Source organism: Strix aluco, chromosome 23 (assembly GCF_031877795.1).
Source record: "Strix aluco isolate bStrAlu1 chromosome 23, bStrAlu1.hap1, whole genome shotgun sequence".
In the NCBI taxonomy this organism is placed as follows: domain Eukaryota; kingdom Metazoa; phylum Chordata; class Aves; order Strigiformes; family Strigidae; genus Strix; species Strix aluco.
Window position 1 is genome coordinate 8,243,068 of NC_133953.1, and position 22,491 is coordinate 8,265,558.

Consider the following 22,491-nt stretch of genomic DNA (forward strand, 5'->3'; position numbering starts at 1 on the left):
ATTTTCCCTTTTTTTTATATATTGAGGCATCTCTGTTAGCTTATGGTAAGATGCTACTTAGAAATGGGATACAGGCATGCCGGGGAGCACAGGAAGCTAAAAGGATGTTAACCTTCCTTATGAACACGTGGTTTGTTTGCATGCACATGCTAGTAAGCAAAAAGAGCTCTTTCTGAGTAATTAAACCTCATCTGAATGAGATCAACTACTATAAACGTGGTTCATATTAATGCATTACATGAACTGCTAGGCTCCCTGGGCCTGTTAAACTAACTCAACTAACTCACCATGAGAGGCGTTCATGTCCAGAAAGGAATGCGAGCCAACCAGTGATAGAATTACAGGTGTCGGATTTAGACCTCGTGGCTTTAGACCTACATACAAGAAGTTTTCAACTTAAAGTTGACTGTATACTATTCCTCCTGCTCCGAGGACTGAGGTCTCCCGGACAGAGACACAAGCATCTCAAAAGCCTTGGAAATGAAGCTGTTGATTGTTGATTACCCAGTACTGACCCCTGGACGATACCTCTAGTTACTGGCCTCCAACTACACTTGGTGCCACTGAGCAGCGCCCTCTGGGCCCGGCCGTTCAGACCGTTTCAGTCCCCCTTGCTGTTGGCTCATACAGCCCATTTCTGTTCCAGTGACGTGAACTCCCTATTGAGAAGGAAGAGACTGGAAGACGGGCACCTGCGAGCACACAGCTTTCAAAATCCCACAACATAAACCTCCCACGCTGGGCATTTCCACCAATTGCCCCCAAGCCCCCAGAGAAGAGAACACCCCGTAAATTACACATGCAAGGCCAACAAGTGTTTTTAATTCTGGCTTTGGCTCCCAAAGGAGCAAGGCAGTCCCAAAAGCCGAAAAAGGATTAAGCTTCTTCCTCAAGGGACCTCTGGGCAGGCGGGCCAGCCGGCAGAGCTGTCCGAGTCTCTGGAAGGTCTCCCTGAGCTCTTCCTGGCTAGAGGCAGCACTGGGAGGAGTGACAGGGTGGGCTGCTGGTGCCCTTTGTGCAGCTTGGTCTCTGCTGGGGGCAGTTTTGGTGCTTCCTGGATTTCTCCTCCTCGTCCTTCCCGGATTTCTCCTCCTCCTCCTCCTCCTCCTCATCCTCTGCGGCACTGCAGAGATCAGATGTTGTGCTCTGCCCTCACGCAGGGCCACGATCTGCCCCTGTCACCACCACACTGCCCCGAGTGGTTGATTCACCTGCGTCTCTGGGGCACTGAAACCCTCCCCCTCCTCCTGCTCCTCCTTCTCCTCCTTGCTGAGGGGTCATATTCTGTGATTTCCACAGAGCGGCTGTGGAGATCATAGCCCCGCTGTGGGGATCTGCTCCGCTCTCTCCCTCTCGGCAGGGTTGATGCGAAGGGTTGATCCTGATGTGGAGGACTTGCTCTGCTCCTCCTCCTCCTGCTCCTCCTGCTCACAGAGTGGTGGTAGTCCTCGTACTTCACGAACCGTCTCCGGAGATCATAGCCCCGCTGTGGGGATCTGCTCCGCTCTGTCCCCCTCGGCAGGGTTGACGCAGAGGGTTGATCCTGACGTGGAGGACTTGCTCTGCTCCTCCTCCTCCTGCTCCTCCTGCTCACAGAGTGGTGGCAGTCCCCGTACTCCACGAACCGTCTCCGGAGATCATAGCCCCGCCGTGGGGATCTGCTCTGGGCCCTTTCCCTGGCACCATTCCTCTGGCAGTGGGAAGAAGGGCTGGATCCGTGCTCCTCTTTGCTGTTGTCTTCTCGCACGGTGTGCGGCACACGGTCAAGTGGCTGACAGCAGCTTTCCTCCTGAAAGGACCAGAACTGTGGGCAACCCCCAGAAGCTGTGGGAGGGGACAGCTAAGGGCCTCCCAAAGGCTCTCCGGGAGGGCTGCAAAGGCAGAGGGACCACAGGTCGAGAAACGGGATGGGTCCAGGTGGGATGCTTTCAGATGGAGCAGCGTTGCAGCTCTGAAGAAAGCTGCACTGTGGCAGGGCAGAGAGAGCAATGCCAAGGTCCCAGAAAGAAATCCACTGTCCATCTGGTGCCCTGACCCACGTCCCCAGACTTACCTGAGTCTGACGAGGCAGACCCTGTGGTCCCACAGAAGCCGCCTGCATGCTGCCAGCCGCCCACTGGCTCAGGAAGGAACGGGCATAGGAGACTGCCCATGAGGAAGAAGCCTTTTCTCCAAGTTCCAAATCCAAGCGCCTCCTCTTGGGTTCAGTCATTGTCTTGGAGCTGTTTCTACAACAGAGAAAAGACGTAACCGCGATTACAAGTCAGGGTCCACAATATCGTGTCTGGACTTCAGTGCGTAAACGTACCTCTTCTGTAACTTCTGCTTTCTTACTGATTCTATTTTAGTTTACACTTACTGGTACTGATCACACAGACGTAATTGCTTTATGCTCCCATCACTTTTAAATAGTAATACCAACTAAAAATTTTAAAAAGACCACCCTGTATAGCTTCAGCCGTGGTCTTCTCACCAGGTCTGCCTCTGGTGGAACAAGACCCCGCCTTTACACCCCCTACAGCCTCCGTTTCGTAGAACCATGGAATGGCTTGGGCTGGAAGGGTCCTTAAAGATCATCTAGTTCCAACCCTCCTGCCACGGGCAGGGACACCTTCCACTAGACCAGGTTGCCCAAAGCCCCGTCCAACCGGGCCTTCAACACTTCCAGGGAGCGGGCAGCCCCAAGCTCTCTAGACAACCGCTTCCAGTGTCTCACGACCATCACAGTAAAGAATTTCTTCCTTAGATCTGATCTAAATCTACCCTCTTGCAGTTTAAAATTGTTACCCCTCATCCTATCCCTACACCCCCTGACAAAGAGTCCCTCCCATCTTTCCTGTAGGCCCCCTTTAAGCACGCTTCTCTACGTTAGCCAGCTTCAGATAGCAGACAAGTAGCAGTTTACACCAGGGCAGCAACCTAAAGCCCAGCAAGGAGAGAGCAGGACTGATGGGGGGTAGTTCAGGTTTGACAGCGCTGAAGGACGCAGGAAGTAGTTGTCTCCCATGGCAGAAACACAGAAACAGAAAGAGGAGGAGAAGAAAAACAGCAAAGCCAGGAAAAGGAGATGTATTCCGAACACACGTTAAGACTTGTTTTTACCTGACATAAAACAGTAAATAGGCTTGCTGACTGAGGACTGTGTCGATGTCACAACGACCCACAAAATCATCTTCCATCTCATACCACAGCCCATCGCTGGCCTGTAAAAAAGGCATCAATATCTGGAGATGAACCGCGTCTTTTCTCAACAAAAACACAGGCAGAAAACGACAGAGCCAAGAGTCCATCAGAACAAATCCAATCCAGCCCCTAAGGAGACCTTCTCCCCCAAAACCTTGGCTGCCAGTAACACTGCCACGAACATTTGTCTTCCCCAGCACACATTCTTCCCTGGTTTGTAAGGAAGCTGCTCTTTACCTTTGCGTAGCAGTAGTAGTGTCCTGTGTCACAGCTGTCACCACCATGTACCAGGACAGCATATAAGGAGTAGAGGAGCGGTTCTCCGGCTGTCTCAGACATGTATGGGTGAAGATCCAAGTGCTCGGGATACTCCACAACCTACGGAGAGACCAGGAGGGCTCAGGCATGATCCTGAAATACTGCAGGAAATAACCTTCCAAGACCAGCGCCCAGAGGTGTGCAAACACATCTTTGGGGCTCACGAACACTTGCTGTTCCCTAAAGCAACATGTCATGGTCTGGGGGGCAGGAGACTGTTCTCGGCCAAAGCAGCTCTGTCGGGGCAGAGTACGTGCTTGTCTTCCCACGGGAACTCTCCTCTCCCCACAAGGAAACACGAAAAACTGCACATGAACCACTTGTGAAAGAGCGCACTGCCTCGGCAAATCTCCTGCTCCAGGAAGAGAAAGTGGCATCCCACTGCCTACACACCTTGCTGATCTTGCTGCCGGTGAAAAATTCAAATCTTTTCAGACACACCGTGAGAACCTTGGGCGCGCGGTGGACTGTAAACCTCTTGGAGGCGGTAACCATCTTGTCACACCTGGAAAGCAAGCAGAGAGCCACGTGCTGAGATGCGCCCTGTCTTGCCCCAAGAAGGCCAGACAAGCTTTCACGGCTCACACATCCTCACGCTATTTTAAGGCTGTTCAGTGCCATAAGGCCATATCAGAAAAAAGCTGCGTCTCATTACGGTGCATTAAACCTGTGTGAAAAGATGACTTATGAGAGATGACACGCAGCGCCTGCACGCACGATTTAGCGCCATTATGTCGCTAGTAGCCGTCTTACCTGCTGCATTTAAAGCAGTTTTCGCCGCCCAGCTTCTCCGGTTTCACAAAGTCCTGCAGAGCTGCGGGGACAGATGAGGCTGCCTGGAGGAGTGAGAAAGGAGAGCGCTGAGCTGCGGGAGATACCCTCGCCCAAACACTGACTAGGAGTTCACACAAAACCCCAGCTAGATGACGCTCAAGCAGTGTCCAGGAGGAGGCAGAAAGAGGGTGTTACGCTCGACATTCCCCTCATTTCCCAGGGATTCCCAGGGCTTCCAAGAGCTCCATCTCTGCGCCACCGCTCCGTTGAGCTACCAATGGTGTGCAGGGTCATCAGTCACGAAAACAACACAACCCACCAGCCTAGGAGCCAGACGGGTGCTGAGGGAGGGCAAAGGGAAGAAGGAGGAGACTACATCAAGGGTGCAGGGAGGGAAGTGAGGGCTTGCTCAGCTTAAGGCCAGCACCTACAGGGAGACCACTGCCACGGCCTCCCCAGGACGACACTGTCCATTCCACATCCCACCCACCACCAGGCTCTCTGGTGTTCGCAGGATACACTTCTAAGTCACCTCTGTTGATTCTGGAAAGCTACAAGGGCCTTGGGACATCTTGAAGCACAGTTGCAAAGCCTCTTACTTCTATATCCAAAGGAACATCCAGGAAGGCCTCGTAGGAATCGGAAACCGCGCTGCAGCTCAAGCACGTGACTGGAAGGCAAATGGAAATGCTCAGCGATAGGGGAAGGCAACTGACTGTGCCCGTTTACGTCCTTCAGAGCTACTACGCCAGTCACACCGCCAGCTGTTTCTCACAGGCAGACAGAAGGACACAGACAATTCCAAGGAGAGCAATGGTTGTGGAAAAGTACCTCTGGATCTCAGAAAGCCCCCAAATATTTGATGGACAACGGTATCTGATTGCGAAGCGAAGTCCAAGCTGGAAATCAGTGGTAAGGCAGAGAGTTAGCTCTTCCCAAGAGTTTTGCTCTGTCTGTAAGCTCGGGGCATAGGGCTTCCTTGATGGGAGTGCATCAAGGTGTCCCAAGGGCTCATTGAAAAGGTGATTTGTTTGTACTTACTTGCTCAGACAATCTCTCTGCATGGCATCGACAGTGCAGCGTAAGAATTCATGGGCATCTTCCTGCATGTCAGCCTCGAAATGTTCTCCTATTCCTACGAAAGAAGAAGTTAGTAGTTCTCTCCTACAAGAATGGAAGAAAAACCTGTAAAAGCACCTGAAATGGCTTACGTCTGAGAACCCTGATGATAGCCCAAGGCTCGATGGCAGTGCCTGAGGAATGCAGGACCGTGTGAACGTGCTCTTCCATACTGCACATGACGCAGAAGCCTTGCCGACGACCTGAAGAGGGAGGGAGGGAAGGAAGGAGGGAGGGAGGGAAGGTTCTCAGGTTAGCAAAACACCCATAGCGAGCGATGGGAAACCTGATGGAGATCTTGACGTTGTAAGAACAGCCTCCACCCTCTTCTCCCAAGGTGCCAATGTCCCAACAAACCCGGGAGACTTTAGTGCGTAGAAAACGTTCTTCGGAGACATGCTGAACTGTCAAAACTTTTCTGTGCCACAAGCAAAGAGCGTTGAACTTGCGGGAGCGGGGACTAAGACCCAGGGCCAGGAAGAGGTGCCTTTCTGAAGGCACGAACAAGCAGCTTCGAGGCTCGAGTGTTCAAAGAACACCCAGTGCGGGGGTTGAGAAAGAAGGGCTGCTTTTCTCCTAAATCCGATTCCAGATTCTGGGAATCCCTGGGAAGTGCCCAACAGATTTACAGGGAGATGTTCCTAAAAGCACTCACACGACTGGCTGTGCTCCCGAGAGAGCAGGTAGTTGGCCAGAGGGGGCGTGTACGTCAGGCACTGCAGGACGGAGTTGATGAAGCACGTATTGCCCAGGTTGTACAGTCCCGCTCCAGCTCTCTGCCGCTGCTGCCATTCCATGCAAATCGTCTCTGGGACAAAGGGACGTCTTTGTGGCAGAGCCATCTCCTCGGCAATGACTGCAGGGAAAGGACATTTGGAAAGAGATGACACGATATGGTTACATGAAAGCCTATTGAAAAGTCGAGTTCTTTACAGGAGCACCCAGTACAACCAGCTCTACATCCAACCCAGAAGCACCGCCAGAAGCTGCCATGGAAATTTACGGGTCAAGAAACAGTTTTGGAACATCGCCTGTTCCCCTGCTGACTTTGCCAGAAGTCCAACAAGCCCACGCCCCGATTTCTGTGCCTTGGGCTACCTTCCTTTCCCTCCGGAGTCTGGAATTGGAGTCCCAGCTCAAGTGTTCCCTCTTCCTGAGGGAGTCTCTAGCCCAGAAGGTGACCCCACTGATGTCAGATCTTTCTACGAGCAATGCCGCCTTTCAAAGGCTCGTACTAGTGGCACAGGAGTGATGAGACACATTTTACTGTGTTTCATTGAAAACGCCTGGGTCAGTCTGGCTGCGATCAGGAGAGGCCCCAGAATTCACTCTAGCTTGTCAGCACATCAGCACTCAGGGGTGGAGCACCAGCCACGTCCGTGGCCAAACCTGCTGGGGAAGCCGTTACTCCCAGGAGTCGTGCCCCATTGCGGCCACCGCTCCTCTCAGGAACAGAGCGGGAAGCTTTGGATGGCAAAGGATGTCAGGGTGCTCTCCAGAAAGAGAAGATCAGCGCAAATCCCCCATCCCCCAGAAATGATGGCAGGTCATCCAAATGGTTAAAAACCCCCAAATGCAACGCACGCAACAGCATCCGCCATCCAAAGTGTTTCAGTGGTGCTTGTAACTGCTGCAGAGCTGCAGGCTGATGGCCCTGCTGTCCCTGTCACAGGACTCCGGCTGACAGCAATTACAAAGGCCCTTTTACCCCCTAGCTACCTACACTCACGATCTGTCCTGAAAGTCAAACCACAATTACCTTTGAGAGAGGGTGGAAGCCGAGAGAAATGGGAAGTGAACGAGAAATGGCTGGAAAAAAGGAGGCACGCAAGTACCAAAGGAAGGAGCCAAGTTCTCCCGAAGGCCAGCTCAGCCCAACTGGCCTTCCCTGGCCCGCTTTTTGGGTAAAAAGCCCCTGGCCAGGTGACATCACAATTGCTGGGTGGGTGCTGCATCACTGTCCCTTTGTGACACGGGACGCACTGCAGCCACGCAGCTGCCACAGCCCCGGCACCTCCCGTAGCCAGCAGCTGGCAGCCCCTGGGCTTCCCCACGCACCGGGGAAGTGCCTCTTCACAGCTTTGCCTGCCACATTTGGGTTGCTGAGGGGTTTTTTACCACTCTTTGAGGTACAGGGCTGTGCCCGTGAGACTCGTGCGGCAAAGCACCTGGTCCCTTACAGGTTCACCTCCAGCGACTTTCATCTGCCCCCAAGATACAGCCACAGGCTGACTCTGAACGAGCGCTACCAAAGAAACACCTCCAGCGCCTGCGCTGGGTCGACCTTGGCTGGCTGCCCAGCCCCCACCCAGCTGCCCGTTTGCGGGCGGCTTTTTAGCATCCTCACGTTTTCTCCTGCCTCCAGGGTTTGTTAGCTTTCTATCAGCTGCAGCTTTGCCAGATTCCCACTCAGGGTGGCCAGAGGCACTTTTGTTCCTGCCCCGCTCGGCTTAGGTAGCTTTGGGCTGTCCCCACGCGGGACATCTGCTATCACAACATCTCCATGAAACTTGTATACAACTCTAAGACAATACTGCCAAAGAATTGGGAAAAATAAAACCAAAACCCCCAAAACACACCAACCCTCCAAAAACCAGAACGGACAGTCCAGGTATTGACTCCCATTTCAAACAGGAGACTAAACAGCAAGTAACACAAAGCAAGTGGGAATGGGGACAGAAAACAGGAGGAAAAGGCCAGTCTCAGTGCTGGGGGGCTACATTACACTGGATTCCTAAAACCTGATAGCTTGGGTAAACCAAAATTTCATCCAGGAAGGATCACAGCTGTGCTTGCCAGCGCTAAAACAATGGGCACGAGCCTCTGCATTTCTGCAGCCTCTAGGGAGAAACACCAACTAGGGACCCTTGAAGTTCCTGAATAGTAACACTAAACCACAAAGGACCAACTTTCTTGCTTCGGCTGTAGTAACAGTAGGACAGCAGCACAGGTCTGGAACTGTAGAGTGACGGCTAACATAAGAGCAAGACAACGAAGAAATATTCAAAGTATAAGCTTTCGGGCATCCTTTCCAAAAAAATCTTAAGTAATTTTAACTTTGCTGCTTTATCGTTCAGCAATAATTGGCAAGCTTTCCAGTGATTTATTCCTACCACACTAAGATCCAGGTTCTGCTTTGGAAAGCATATAGAAATAGGTGTCTTTAAAACCAAACCAAACCAAACCAAACCAAACCAAACCAAACCAAACCCCTACACTTTAGACCAAGACCTGAGTTAGCTTTAAGAACAAAGCTAATTGTGTCTCCAACACCAGAAGCACCGGAGGCTGCGGTGCTTTTACGGTGAGAGAGAGAGAGGACTTGTACAGAGAGCTGCAAGGCTTCCAGCTCCCTATGGCTACTCACAGCCCCAGTCAGGTTCAGTCAGAGCACGCAAGAAGGGAATGGTTTTGCTTTGTCTTGCATTTACTTTAATTAGTTCTAACTAACACTAAGTCTTCCCCCCTACTCCAGGATTTTCCCTTTTTTTTATATATTGAGGCATCTCTGTTAGCTTATGGTAAGATGCTACTTAGAAATGGGATACAGGCATGCCGGGGAGCACAGGAAGCTAAAAGGATGTTAACCTTCCTTATGAACACGTGGTTTGTTTGCATGCACATGCTAGTAAGCAAAAAGAGCTCTTTCTGAGTAATTAAACCTCATCTGAATGAGATCAACTACTATAAACGTGGTTCATATTAATGCATTACATGAACTGCTAGGCTCCCTGGGCCTGTTAAACTAACTCAACTAACTCACCATGAGAGGCGTTCATGTCCAGAAAGGAATGCGAGCCAACCAGTGATAGAATTACAGGTGTCGGATTTAGACCTCGTGGCTTTAGACCTACATACAAGAAGTTTTCAACTTAAAGTTGACTGTATACTATTCCTCCTGCTCCGAGGACTGAGGTCTCCTGGACAGAGACACAAGCATCCCAAAAGCCTTGGAAATGAAGCTGTTGATTGTTGATTACCCAGTACTGACCCCTGGACGATACCTCTAGTTACTGGCCTCCAACTACACTTGGTGCCACTGAGCAGCGCCCTCTGGGCCCGGCCGTTCAGACCGTTTCAGTCCCCCTTGCTGTTGGCTCATACAGCCCATTTCTGTTCCAGTGACGTGAACTCCCTATTGAGAAGGAAGAGACTGGAAGACGGGCACCTGCGAGCACACAGCTTTCAAAATCCCACAACATAAACCTCCCACGCTGGGCATTTCCACCAATTGCCCCCAAGCCCCCAGAGAAGAGAACACCCCGTAAATTACACATGCAAGGCCAACAAGTGTTTTTAATTCTGGCTTTGGCTCCCAAAGGAGCAAGGCAGTCCCAAAAGCCGAAAAAGGATTAAGCTTCTTCCTCGAGGGACCTCTGGGCAGGCGGGCCAGCCGGCAGAGCTGTCCGAGTCTCTGGAAGGTCTCCCTGAGCTCTTCCTGGCTAGAGGCAGCACTGGGAGGAGGGACAGGGTGGGCTGCTGGTGCCCTTTGTGCAGCTTGGTCTCTGCTGGGGGCAGTTTTGGTGCTTCCTGGATTTCTCCTCCTCGTCCTTCCCGGATTTCTCCTCCTCCTCCTCCTCCTCCTCATCCTCTGCGGCACTGCAGAGATCAGATGTTGTGCTCTGCCCTCACGCAGGGCCACGATCTGCCCCTGTCACCACCACACTGCCCCGAGTGGTTGATTCACCTGCGTCTCTGGGGCACTGAAACCCTCCCCCTCCTCCTGCTCCTCCTCCTCCTCCTTGCTGAGGGGTCATATTCTGTGATTTCCACAGAGCGGCTGTGGAGATCATAGCCCCGCTGTGGGGATCTGCTCCGCTCTCTCCCCCTCGGCAGGGTTGATGTGAAGGGTTGATCCTGATGTGGAGGACTTGCTCTGCTCCTCCTCCTCCTGCTCCTCCTGCTCACAGAGTGGTGGTAGTCCTCGTACTTCACGAACCGTCTCCGGAGATCATAGCCCCGCTGTGGGGATCTGCTCCGCTCTCTCCCCCTCGGCAGGGTTGATGTGAAGGGTTGATCCTGATGTGGAGGACTTGCTCTGCTCCTCCTCCTCCTGCTCCTCCTGCTCACAGAGTGGTGGTAGTCCTCGTACTTCACGAACCGTCTCCGGAGATCATAGCCCCGCTGTGGGGATCTGCTCCGCTCTGTCCCCCTCGGCAGGGTTGACGCGGAGGGTTGATCCTGACGTGGAGGACTTGCTCTGCTCCTCCTCCTCCTGCTCCTCCTGCTCACAGAGTGGTGGCAGTCCCCGTACTCCACGAACCGTCTCCGGAGATCATAGCCCCGCCGTGGGGATCTGCTCTGGGCCCTTTCCCTGGCACCATTCCTCTGGCAGTGGGAAGAAGGGCTGGATCCGTGCTCCTCTTTGCTGTTGTCTTCTCGCACGGTGTGCGGCACACGGTCAAGTGGCTGACAGCAGCTTTCCTCCTGAAAGGACCAGAACTGTGGGCAACCCCCAGAAGCTGTGGGAGGGGACAGCTAAGGGCCTCCCAAAGGCTCTCCGGGAGGGCTGCAAAGGCAGAGGGACCACAGGTGGAGAAACGGGATGGGTCCAGGTGGGATGCTTTCAGATGGAGCAGCGTTGCAGCTCTGAAGAAAGCTGCACTGTGGCAGGGCAGAGAGAGCAATGCCAAGGTCCCAGAAAGAAATCCACTGTCCATCTGGTGCCCTGACCCACGTCCCCAGACTTACCTGAGTCTGACGAGGCAGACCCTGTGGTCCCACAGAAGCCGCCTGCATGCTGCCAGCCGCCCACTGGCTCAGGAAGGAACGGGCATAGGAGACTGCCCATGAGGAAGAAGCCTTTTCTCCAAGTTCCAAATCCAAGCGCCTCCTCTTGGGTTCAGTCATTGTCTTGGAGCTGTTTCTACAACAGAGAAAAGACGTAACCGCGATTACAAGTCAGGGTCCACAATATCGTGTCTGGACTTCAGTGCGTAAACGTACCTCTTCTGTAACTTCTGCTTTCTTACTGATTCTATTTTAGTTTACACTTACTGGTACTGATCACACAGACGTAATTGCTTTATGCTCCCATCACTTTTAAATAGTAATACCAACTAAAAATTTTAAAAAGACCACCCTGTATAGCTTCAGCCGTGGTCTTCTCACCAGGTCTGCCTCTGGTGGAACAAGACCCCGCCTTTACACCCCCTACAGCCTCCGTTTCGTAGAACCATGGAATGGCTTGGGCTGGAAGGGTCCTTAAAGATCATCTAGTTCCAACCCTCCTGCCACGGGCAGGGACACCTTCCACTAGACCAGGTTGCCCAAAGCCCCGTCCAACCGGGCCTTCAACACTTCCAGGGAGCGGGCAGCCCCAAGCTCTCTAGACAACCGCTTCCAGTGTCTCATGACCATCACAGTAAAGAATTTCTTCCTTAGATCTGATCTAAATCTACCCTCTTGCAGTTTAAAATTGTTACCCCTCATCCTATCCCTACACCCCCTGACAAAGAGTCCCTCCCGTCTTTCCTGTAGGCCCCCTTTAAGCACGCTTCTCTACGTTAGCCAGCTTCAGATAGCAGACAAGTAGCAGTTTACACCAGGGCAGCAACCTAAAGCCCAGCAAGGAGAGAGCAGGACTGATGGGGGGTAGTTCAGGTTTGACAGCGCTGAAGGACGCAGGAAGTAGTTGTCTCCCATGGCAGAAACACAGAAACAGAAAGAGGAGGAGAAGAAAAACAGCAAAGCCAGGAAAAGGAGATGTATTCCGAACACACGTTAAGACTTGTTTTTACCTGACATAAAACAGTAAATAGGCTTGCTGACTGAGGACTGTGTCGATGTCACAACGACCCACAAAATCATCTTCCATCTCATACCACAGCCCATCGCTGGCCTGTAAAAAAGGTGTCAATATCTGGAGATGAACCGCGTCTTTTCTCAACAAAAACACAGGCAGAAAACGACAGAGCCAAGAGTCCATCAGAACAAATCCAATCCAGCCCCTAAGGAGACCTTCTCCCCCAAAACCTTGGCTGCCAGTAACACTGCCACGAACATTTGTCTTCCCCAGCACACATTCTTCCCTGGTTTGTAAGGAAGCTGCTCTTTACCTTTGCGTAGCAGTAGTAGTGTCCTGTGTCACAGCTGTCACCGCCATGTACCAGGACAGCATATAAGGAGTAGAGGAGCGGTTCTCCGGCTGTCTCAGACATGTATGGGTGAAGATCCAAGTGCTCGGGATACTCCACAACCTACGGAGAGACCAGGAGGGCTCAGGCATGATCCTGAAATACTGCAGGAAATAACCTTCCAAGACCAGCGCCCAGAGGTGTGCAAACACATCTTTGGGGCTCACGAACACTTGCTGTTCCCTAAAGCAACATGTCATGGTCTGGGGGGCAGGAGACTGTTCTCAGCCAAAGCAGCTCTGTCGGAGCAGAGCACGTGCTTGTCTTCCCATGGGAACTCTCCTCTCCCCACAAGGAAACACGAAAAACTGCACATGAACCACTTGTGAAAGAGCGCACTGCCTCGGCAAATCTCCTGCTCCAGGAAGAGAAAGTGGCATCCCACTGCCTACACACCTTGCTGATCTTGCTGCCGGTGAAAAATTCAAATCTCTTCAGACACACCGTGAGAACCTTGGGCGCGCGGTGGACTGTAAACCTCTTGGAGGCGGTAACCATCTTGTCACACCTGGAAAGCAAGCAGAGAGCCACGTGCTGAGATGCGCCCTGTCTTGCCCCAAGAAGGCCAGACAAGCTTTCACGGCTCACACATCCTCACGCTATTTTAAGGCTGTTCAGTGCCATAAGGCCATATCAGAAAAAAGCTGCGTCTCATTACGGTGCATTAAACCTGTGTGAAAAGATGACTTATGAGAGATGACACGCAGCGCCTGCACGCACGATTTAGCGCCATTATGTCGCTAGTAGCCGTCTTACCTGCTGCATTTAAAGCAGTTTTCGCCGCCCAGCTTCTCCGGTTTCACAAAGTCCTGCAGAGCTGCGGGGACAGATGAGGCTGCCTGGAGGAGCGAGAAAGGAGAGCGCTGAGCTGCGGGACATACCCTCGCCCAAACACTGACTAGGAGTGCACACAAAACCCCAGCTAGATGACGCTCAAGCAGTGTCCAGGAGGAGGCAGAAAGAGGGTGTTACGCTCGACATTCCCCTCATTTCCCAGGGATTCCCAGGGCTTCCAAGAGCTCCATCTCTGCGCCACCGCTCCGTTGAGCTACCGATGGTGTGCAGGGTCATCAGTCACGAAAACAACACAACCCACCAGCCTAGGAGCCAGACGGGTGCTGAGGGAGGGCAAAGGGAAGAAGGAGGAGACTACATCAAGGGTGCAGGGAGGGAAGTGAGGGCTTGCTCAGCTTAAGGCCAGCACCTACAGGGAGACCACTGCCACGGCCTCCCCAGGACGACACTGTCCATTCCACATCCCACCCACCACCAGGCTCTCTGGTGTTCGCAGGATACACTTCTAAGTCACCTCTGTTGATTCTGGAAAGCTACAAGGGCCTTGGGACATCTTGAAGCACAGCTGCAAAGCCTCTTACTTCTATATCCAAAGGAACATCCAGGAAGGCCTCGTAGGAATCGGAAACCGCACTGCAGCTCAAGCACGTGACTGGAAGGCAAATGGAAATGCTCAGCGATAGGGGAAGGCAACTGACTGTGCCCGTTTACGTCCTTCAGAGCTACTACGCCAGTCACACCGCCAGCTGTTTCTCACAGGCAGACAGAAGGACACAGACAATTCCAAGGAGAGCAATGGTTGTGGAAAAGTACCTCTGGATCTCAGAAAGCCCCCAAATATTTGATGGACAACGGTATCTGATTGCGAAGCGAAGTTCAAGCTGGAAATCAATGGTAAGGCAGAGAGTTAGCTCTTCCCAAGAGTTTTGCTCTGTCTGTAAGCTCGGGGCATCGGGCTTCCTTGATGGGAGTGCATCAAGGTGTCCAAAGGGCTCATTGAAAAGGTGATTTGTTTGTACTTACTTGCTCAGACAATCTCTTTGCATGGCATCGACAGTGCAGCGTAAGAATTCATGGGCATCTTCCTGCATGTCAGCCTCGAAATGTTCTCCTATTCCTACGAAAGAAGAAGTTAGTAGTTCTCTCCTACAAGAATGGAAGAAAAACCTGTAAAAGCACCTGAAATGGCTTACGTCTGAGAACCCTGATGATAGCCCAAGGCTCGATGGCAGTGCCTGAGGAATGCAGGACCGTGTGAACGTGCTCTTCCATACTGCACATGACGCAGAAGCCTTGCCGACGACCTGAAGAGGGAGGGAGGGAGGGAGGGAAGGCAGGAGGGAGGGAAGGTTCTCAGGTTAGCAAAACACCCATAGCGAGCGATGGGAAACCTAATGGAGATCTTGACGTTGTAAGAACAGCCTCCACCCTCTTCTCCCAAGGTGCCAATGTCCCAACAAACCCGGGAGACTTTAGTGCGTAGAAAACGTTCTTCGGAGACATGCTGAACTGTCAAAACTTTTCTGTGCCACAAGCAAAGAGCGTTGAACTTGCGGGAGCGGGGACTAAGACCCAGGGCCAGGAAGAGGTGCCTTTCTGAAGGCACGAACAAGCAGCTTCGAGGCTCGAGTGTTCAAAGAACACCCAGTGCGGGGGTTGAGAAAGAAGGGCTGCTTTTCTCCTAAATCCGATTCCAGATTCTGGGAATCCCTGGGAAGTGCCCAACAGATTTACAGGGAGATGTTCCTAAAAGCACTCACACGACTGGCTGTGCTCCCGAGAGAGCAGGTAGTTGGCCAGAGGGGGCGTGTACGTCAGGCACTGCAGGACGGAGTTGATGAAGCACGTATTGCCCAGGTTGTACAGTCCCGCTCCAGCTCTCTGCCGCTGCTGCCATTCCATGCAAATCGTCTCTGGGACAAAGGGACGTCTTTGTGGCAGAGCCATCTCCTCGGCAATGACTGCAGGGAAAGGACATTTGGAAAGAGATGACACGATATGGTTACATGAAAGCCTATTGAAAAGTCGAGTTCTTTACAGGAGCACCCAGTACAACCAGCTCTACATCCAACCCAGAAGCACCGCCAGAAGCTGCCATGGAAATTTACGGGTCAAGAAACAGTTTTGGAACATCGCCTGTTCCCCTGCTGACTTTGCCAGAAGTCCAACAAGCCCACGCCCCGATTTCTGTGCCTTGGGCTACCTTCCTTTCCCTCCGGAGTCTGGAATTGGAGTCCCAGCTCAAGTGTTCCCTCTTCCTGAGGGAGTCTCTAGCCCAGAAGGTGACCCCACTGATGTCAGATCTTTCTACGAGCAATGCCGCCTTTCAAAGGCTCGTACTAGTGGCACAGGAGTGATGAGACACATTTTACTGTGTTTCATTGAAAACGCCTGGGTCAGTCTGGCTGCGATCAGGAGAGGCCCCAGAATTCACTCTAGCTTGTCAGCACATCAGCACTCAGGGGTGGAGCACCAGCCACGTCCGTGGCCAAACCTGCTGGGGAAGCCGTTACTCCCAGGAGTCGTGCCCCATTGCGGCCACCGCTCCTCTCAGGAACAGAGCGGGAAGCTTTGGATGGCAAAGGATGTCAGGGTGCTCTCCAGAAAGAGAAGATCAGCGCAAATCCCCCATCCCCCAGAAATGATGGCAGGTCATCCAAATGGTTAAAAACCCCCAAATGCAACGCACGCAACAGCATCCGCCATCCAAAGTGTTTCAGTGGTGCTTGTAACTGCTGCAGAGCTGCAGGCTGATGGCCCTGCTGTCCCTGTCACAGGACTCCGGCTGACAGCAATTACAAAGGCCCTTTTACCCCCTAGCTACCTACACTCACGATCTGTCCTGAAAGTCAAACCACAATTACCTTTGAGAGAGGGTGGAAGCCGAGAGAAATGGGAAGTGAACGAGAAATGGCTGGAAAAAAGGAGGCACGCAAGTACCAAAGGAAGGAGCCAAGTTCTCCCGAAGGCCAGCTCAGCCCAACTGGCCTTCCCTGGCCCGCTTTTTGGGTAAAAAGCCCCTGGCCAGGTGACATCACAATTGCTGGGTGGGTGCTGCATCACTGTCCCTTTGTGACACGGGACGCACTGCAGCCACGCAGCTGCCACAGCCCCGGCACCTCCCGTAGCCAGCAGCTGGCAGCCCCTGGGCTTCCCCACGCACCGGGGAAGTGCCTCTTCACAGCTTTGCCTGCCACATTTGGGTTGCTGAGGGGTTTTTTACCACTCTTTGAGGTACAGGGCTGTGCCCGTGAGACTCGTGCGGCAAAGCACCTGGTCCCTTACAGGTTCACCTCCAGCGACTTTCATCTGCCCCCAAGATACAGCCACAGGCTGACTCTGAACGAGCGCTACCAAAGAAACACCTCCAGCGCCTGCGCTGGGTCGACCTTGGCTGGCTGCCCAGCCCCCACCCAGCTGCCCGTTTGCGGGCGGCTTTTTAGCATCCTCACGTTTTCTCCTGCCTCCAGGGTTTGTTAGCTTTCTATCAGCTGCAGCTTTGCCAGATTCCCACTCAGGGTGGCCAGAGGCACTTTTGTTCCTGCCCCGCTCGGCTTAGGTAGCTTTGGGCTGTCCCCACGCGGGACATCTGCTATCACAACATCTCCATGAAACTTGTATACAACTCTAAGACAATACTGCCAAAGAATTGGGAAAAATAAAACCAAAACCCCCAAAACACACCAACCCTCCAAAAACCAGAACGGACAGTCCAGGTATTGACTCCCATTTCAAACAGGAGACTAAACAGCAAGTAACACAAAGCAAGTGGGAATGGGGACAGAAAACAGGAGGAAAAGGCCAGTCTCAGTGCTGGGGGGCTACATTACACTGGATTCCTAAAACCTGATAGCTTGGGTAAACCAAAATTTCATCCAGGAAGGATCACAGCTGTGCTTGCCAGCGCTAAAACAATGGGCACGAGCCTCTGCATTTCTGCAGCCTCTAGGGAGAAACACCAACTAGGGACCCTTGAAGTTCCTGAATAGTAACACTAAACCACAAAGGACCAACTTTCTTGCTTCGGCTGTAGTAACAGTAGGACAGCAGCACAGGTCTGGAACTGTAGAGTGACGGCTAACATAAGAGCAAGACAACGAAGAAATATTCAAAGTATAAGCTTTCGGGCATCCTTTCCAAAAAAATCTTAAGTAATTTTAACTTTGCTGCTTTATCGTTCAGCAATAATTGGCAAGCTTTCCAGTGATTTATTCCTACCACACTAAGATCCAGGTTCTGCTTTGGAAAGCATATAGAAATAGGTGTCTTTAAAACCAAACCAAACCAAACCAAACCAAACCCCTACACTTTAGACCAAGACCTGAGTTAGCTTTAAGAACAAAGCTAATTGTGTCTCCAACACCAGAAGCACCGGAGGCTGCGGTGCTTTTACGGTGAGAGAGAGAGAGGACTTGTACAGAGAGCTGCAAGGCTTCCAGCTCCCTATGGCTACTCACAGCCCCAGTCAGGTTCAGTCAGAGCACGCAAGAAGGGAATGGTTTTGCTTTGTCTTGCATTTACTTTAATTAGTTCTAACTAACACTAAGTCTTCCCCCCTACTCCAGGATTTTCCCTTTTTTTTATATATTGAGGCATCTCTGTTAGCTTATGGTAAGATGCTACTTAGAAATGGGATACAGGCATGCCGGGGAGCACAGGAAGCTAAAAGGATGTTAACCTTCCTTATGAACACGTGGTTTGTTTGCATGCACATGCTAGTAAGCAAAAAGAGCTCTTTCTGAGTAATTAAACCTCATCTGAATGAGATCAACTACTATAAACGTGGTTCATATTAATGCATTACATGAACTGCTAGGCTCCCTGGGCCTGTTAAACTAACTCAACTAACTCACCATGAGAGGCGTTCATGTCCAGAAAGGAATGCGAGCCAACCAGTGATAGAATTACAGGTGTCGGATTTAGACCTCGTGGCTTTAGACCTACATACAAGAAGTTTTCAACTTAAAGTTGACTGTATACTATTCCTCCTGCTCCGAGGACTGAGGTCTCCCGGACAGAGACACAAGCATCTCAAAAGCCTTGGAAATGAAGCTGTTGATTGTTGATTACCCAGTACTGACCCCTGGACGATACCTCTAGTTACTGGCCTCCAACTACACTTGGTGCCACTGAGCAGCGCCCTCTGGGCCCGGCCGTTCAGACCGTTTCAGTCCCCCTTGCTGTTGGCTCATACAGCCCATTTCTGTTCCAGTGACGTGAACTCCCTATTGAGAAGGAAGAGACTGGAAGACGGGCACCTGCGAGCACACAGCTTTCAAAATCCCACAACATAAACCTCCCACGCTGGGCATTTCCACCAATTGCCCCCAAGCCCCCAGAGAAGAGAACACCCCGTAAATTACACATGCAAGGCCAACAAGTGTTTTTAATTCTGGCTTTGGCTCCCAAAGGAGCAAGGCAGTCCCAAAAGCCGAAAAAGGATTAAGCTTCTTCCTCGAGGGACCTCTGGGCAGGCGGGCCAGCCGGCAGAGCTGTCCGAGTCTCTGGAAGGTCTCCCTGAGCTCTTCCTGGCTAGAGGCAGCACTGGGAGGAGGGACAGGGTGGGCTGCTGGTGCCCTTTGTGCAGCTTGGTCTCTGCTGGGGGCAGTTTTGGTGCTTCCTGGATTTCTCCTCCTCGTCCTTCCCGGATTTCTCCTCCTCCTCCTCCTCCTCCTCATCCTCTGCGGCACTGCAGAGATCAGATGTTGTGCTCTGCCCTCACGCAGGGCCACGATCTGCCCCTGTCACCACCACACTGCCCCGAGTGGTTGATTCACCTGCGTCTCTGGGGCACTGAAACCCTCCCCCTCCTCCTGCTCCTCCTCCTCCTCCTTGCTGAGGGGTCATATTCTGTGATTTCCACAGAGCGGCTGTGGAGATCATAGCCCCGCTGTGGGGATCTGCTCCGCTCTCTCCCCCTCGGCAGGGTTGATGTGAAGGGTTGATCCTGATGTGGAGGACTTGCTCTGCTCCTCCTCCTCCTGCTCCTCCTGCTCACAGAGTGGTGGTAGTCCTCGTACTTCACGAACCGTCTCCGGAGATCATAGCCCCGCTGTGGGGATCTGCTCCGCTCTCTCCCCCTCGGCAGGGTTGATGTGAAGGGTTGATCCTGATGTGGAGGACTTGCTCTGCTCCTCCTCCTCCTGCTCCTCCTGCTCACAGAGTGGTGGTAGTCCTCGTACTTCACGAACCGTCTCCGGAGATCATAGCCCCGCTGTGGGGATCTGCTCCGCTCTGTCCCCCTCGGCAGGGTTGACGCGGAGGGTTGATCCTGACGTGGAGGACTTGCTCTGCTCCTCCTCCTCCTGCTCCTCCTGCTCACAGAGTGGTGGCAGTCCCCGTACTCCACGAACCGTCTCCGGAGATCATAGCCCCGCCGTGGGGATCTGCTCTGGGCCCTTTCCCTGGCACCATTCCTCTGGCAGTGGGAAGAAGGGCTGGATCCGTGCTCCTCTTTGCTGTTGTCTTCTCGCACGGTGTGCGGCACACGGTCAAGTGGCTGACAGCAGCTTTCCTCCTGAAAGGACCAGAACTGTGGGCAACCCCCAGAAGCTGTGGGAGGGGACAGCTAAGGGCCTCCCAAAGGCTCTCCGGGAGGGCTGCAAAGGCAGAGGGACCACAGGTGGAGAAACGGGATGGGTCCAGGTGGGATGCTTTCAGATGGAGCAGCGTTGCAGCTCTGAAGAAAGCTGCACTGTGGCAGGGCAGAGAGAGCAATGCCAAGGTCCCAGAAAGAAATCCACTGTCCATCTGGTGCCCTGACCCACGTCCCCAGACTTACCTGAGTCTGACGAGGCAGACCCTGTGGTCCCACAGAAGCCGCCTGCATGCTGCCAGCCGCCCACTGGCTCAGGAAGGAACGGGCATAGGAGACTGCCCATGAGGAAGAAGCCTTTTCTCCAAGTTCCAAATCCAAGCGCCTCCTCTTGGGTTCAGTCATTGTCTTGGAGCTGTTTCTACAACAGAGAAAAGACGTAACCGCGATTACAAGTCAGGGTCCACAATATCGTGTCTGGACTTCAGTGCGTAAACGTACCTCTTCTGTAACTTCTGCTTTCTTACTGATTCTATTTTAGTTTACACTTACTGGTACTGATCACACAGACGTAATTGCTTTATGCTCCCATCACTTTTAAATAGTAATACCAACTAAAAATTTTAAAAAGACCACCCTGTATAGCTTCAGCCGTGGTCTTCTCACCAGGTCTGCCTCTGGTGGAACAAGACCCCGCCTTTACACCCCCTACAGCCTCCGTTTCGTAGAACCATGGAATGGCTTGGGCTGGAAGGGTCCTTAAAGATCATCTAGTTCCAACCCTCCTGCCACGGGCAGGGACACCTTCCACTAGACCAGGTTGCCCAAAGCCCCGTCCAACCGGGCCTTCAACACTTCCAGGGAGCGGGCAGCCCCAAGCTCTCTAGACAACCGCTTCCAGTGTCTCATGACCATCACAGTAAAGAATTTCTTCCTTAGATCTGATCTAAATCTACCCTCTTGCAGTTTAAAATTGTTACCCCTCATCCTATCCCTACACCCCCTGACAAAGAGTCCCTCCCGTCTTTCCTGTAGGCCCCCTTTAAGCACGCTTCTCTACGTTAGCCAGCTTCAGATAGCAGACAAGTAGCAGTTTACACCAGGGCAGCAACCTAAAGCCCAGCAAGGAGAGAGCAGGACTGATGGGGGGTAGTTCAGGTTTGACAGCGCTGAAGGACGCAGGAAGTAGTTGTCTCCCATGGCAGAAACACAGAAACAGAAAGAGGAGGAGAAGAAAAACAGCAAAGCCAGGAAAAGGAGATGTATTCCGAACACACGTTAAGACTTGTTTTTACCTGACATAAAACAGTAAATAGGCTTGCTGACTGAGGACTGTGTCGATGTCACAACGACCCACAAAATCATCTTCCATCTCATACCACAGCCCATCGCTGGCCTGTAAAAAAGGCGTCAATATCTGGAGATGAACCGCGTCTTTTCTCAACAAAAACACAGGCAGAAAACGACAGAGCCAAGAGTCCATCAGAACAAATCCAATCCAGCCCCTAAGGAGACCTTCTCCCCCAAAACCTTGGCTGCCAGTAACACTGCCACGAACATTTGTCTTCCCCAGCACACATTCTTCCCTGGTTTGTAAGGAAGCTGCTCTTTACCTTTGCGTAGCAGTAGTAGTGTCCTGTGTCACAGCTGTCACCGCCATGTACCAGGACAGCATATAAGGAGTAGAGGAGCGGTTCTCCGGCTGTCTCAGACATGTATGGGTGAAGATCCAAGTGCTCGGGATACTCCACAACCTACGGAGAGACCAGGAGGGCTCAGGCATGATCCTGAAATACTGCAGGAAATAACCTTCCAAGACCAGCGCCCAGAGGTGTGCAAACACATCTTTGGGGCTCACGAACACTTGCTGTTCCCTAAAGCAACATGTCATGGTCTGGGGGGCAGGAGACTGTTCTCAGCCAAAGCAGCTCTGTCGGAGCAGAGCACGTGCTTGTCTTCCCATGGGAACTCTCCTCTCCCCACAAGGAAACACGAAAAACTGCACATGAACCACTTGTGAAAGAGCGCACTGCCTCGGCAAATCTCCTGCTCCAGGAAGAGAAAGTGGCATCCCACTGCCTACACACCTTGCTGATCTTGCTGCCGGTGAAAAATTCAAATCTCTTCAGACACACCGTGAGAACCTTGGGCGCGCGGTGGACTGTAAACCTCTTGGAGGCGGTAACCATCTTGTCACACCTGGAAAGCAAGCAGAGAGCCACGTGCTGAGATGCGCCCTGTCTTGCCCCAAGAAGGCCAGACAAGCTTTCACGGCTCACACATCCTCACGCTATTTTAAGGCTGTTCAGTGCCATAAGGCCATATCAGAAAAAAGCTGCGTCTCATTACGGTGCATTAAACCTGTGTGAAAAGATGACTTATGAGAGATGACACGCAGCGCCTGCACGCATGATCTAGCGTGAATATGTCGCTAGTAGCCGTCTTACCTGCTGCATTTAAAGCAGTTTTCGCCGCCCAGCTTCTCCGGTTTCACAAAGTCCTGCAGAGCTGCGGGGACAGATGAGGCTGCCTGGAGGAGCGAGAAAGGAGAGCGCTGAGCTGCGGGACATACCCTCGCCCAAACACTGACTAGGAGTGCACACAAAACCCCAGCTAGATGACGCTCAAGCA

General features: G+C 52.4%; 1 protein-coding gene across 1 annotated transcript; it reads right to left on the reverse strand.

Moving 5' to 3' along the window:
- Positions 1–548: 548 nt before the first annotated feature.
- On the reverse strand, positions 549–6,236 carry LOC141933841 (ubiquitin carboxyl-terminal hydrolase 17-like protein 6). The gene is made up of 16 exons (XM_074848908.1): positions 6,050–6,236; positions 5,487–5,597; positions 5,317–5,410; positions 5,107–5,174; positions 4,875–4,945; positions 4,255–4,337; positions 4,157–4,168; positions 3,895–4,006; positions 3,421–3,561; positions 3,103–3,203; positions 2,054–2,228; positions 1,617–1,804; positions 1,433–1,514; positions 1,157–1,284; positions 798–966; positions 549–659 (listed from the first exon to the last, which is right to left on the reverse strand). Exons 1-16 carry the CDS (start codon positions 6,234–6,236, stop codon positions 549–551), a joined length of 1,833 nt encoding a protein of 610 aa, XP_074705009.1.
- Between the last annotated feature and the right edge of the window lie 16,255 nt (positions 6,237–22,491).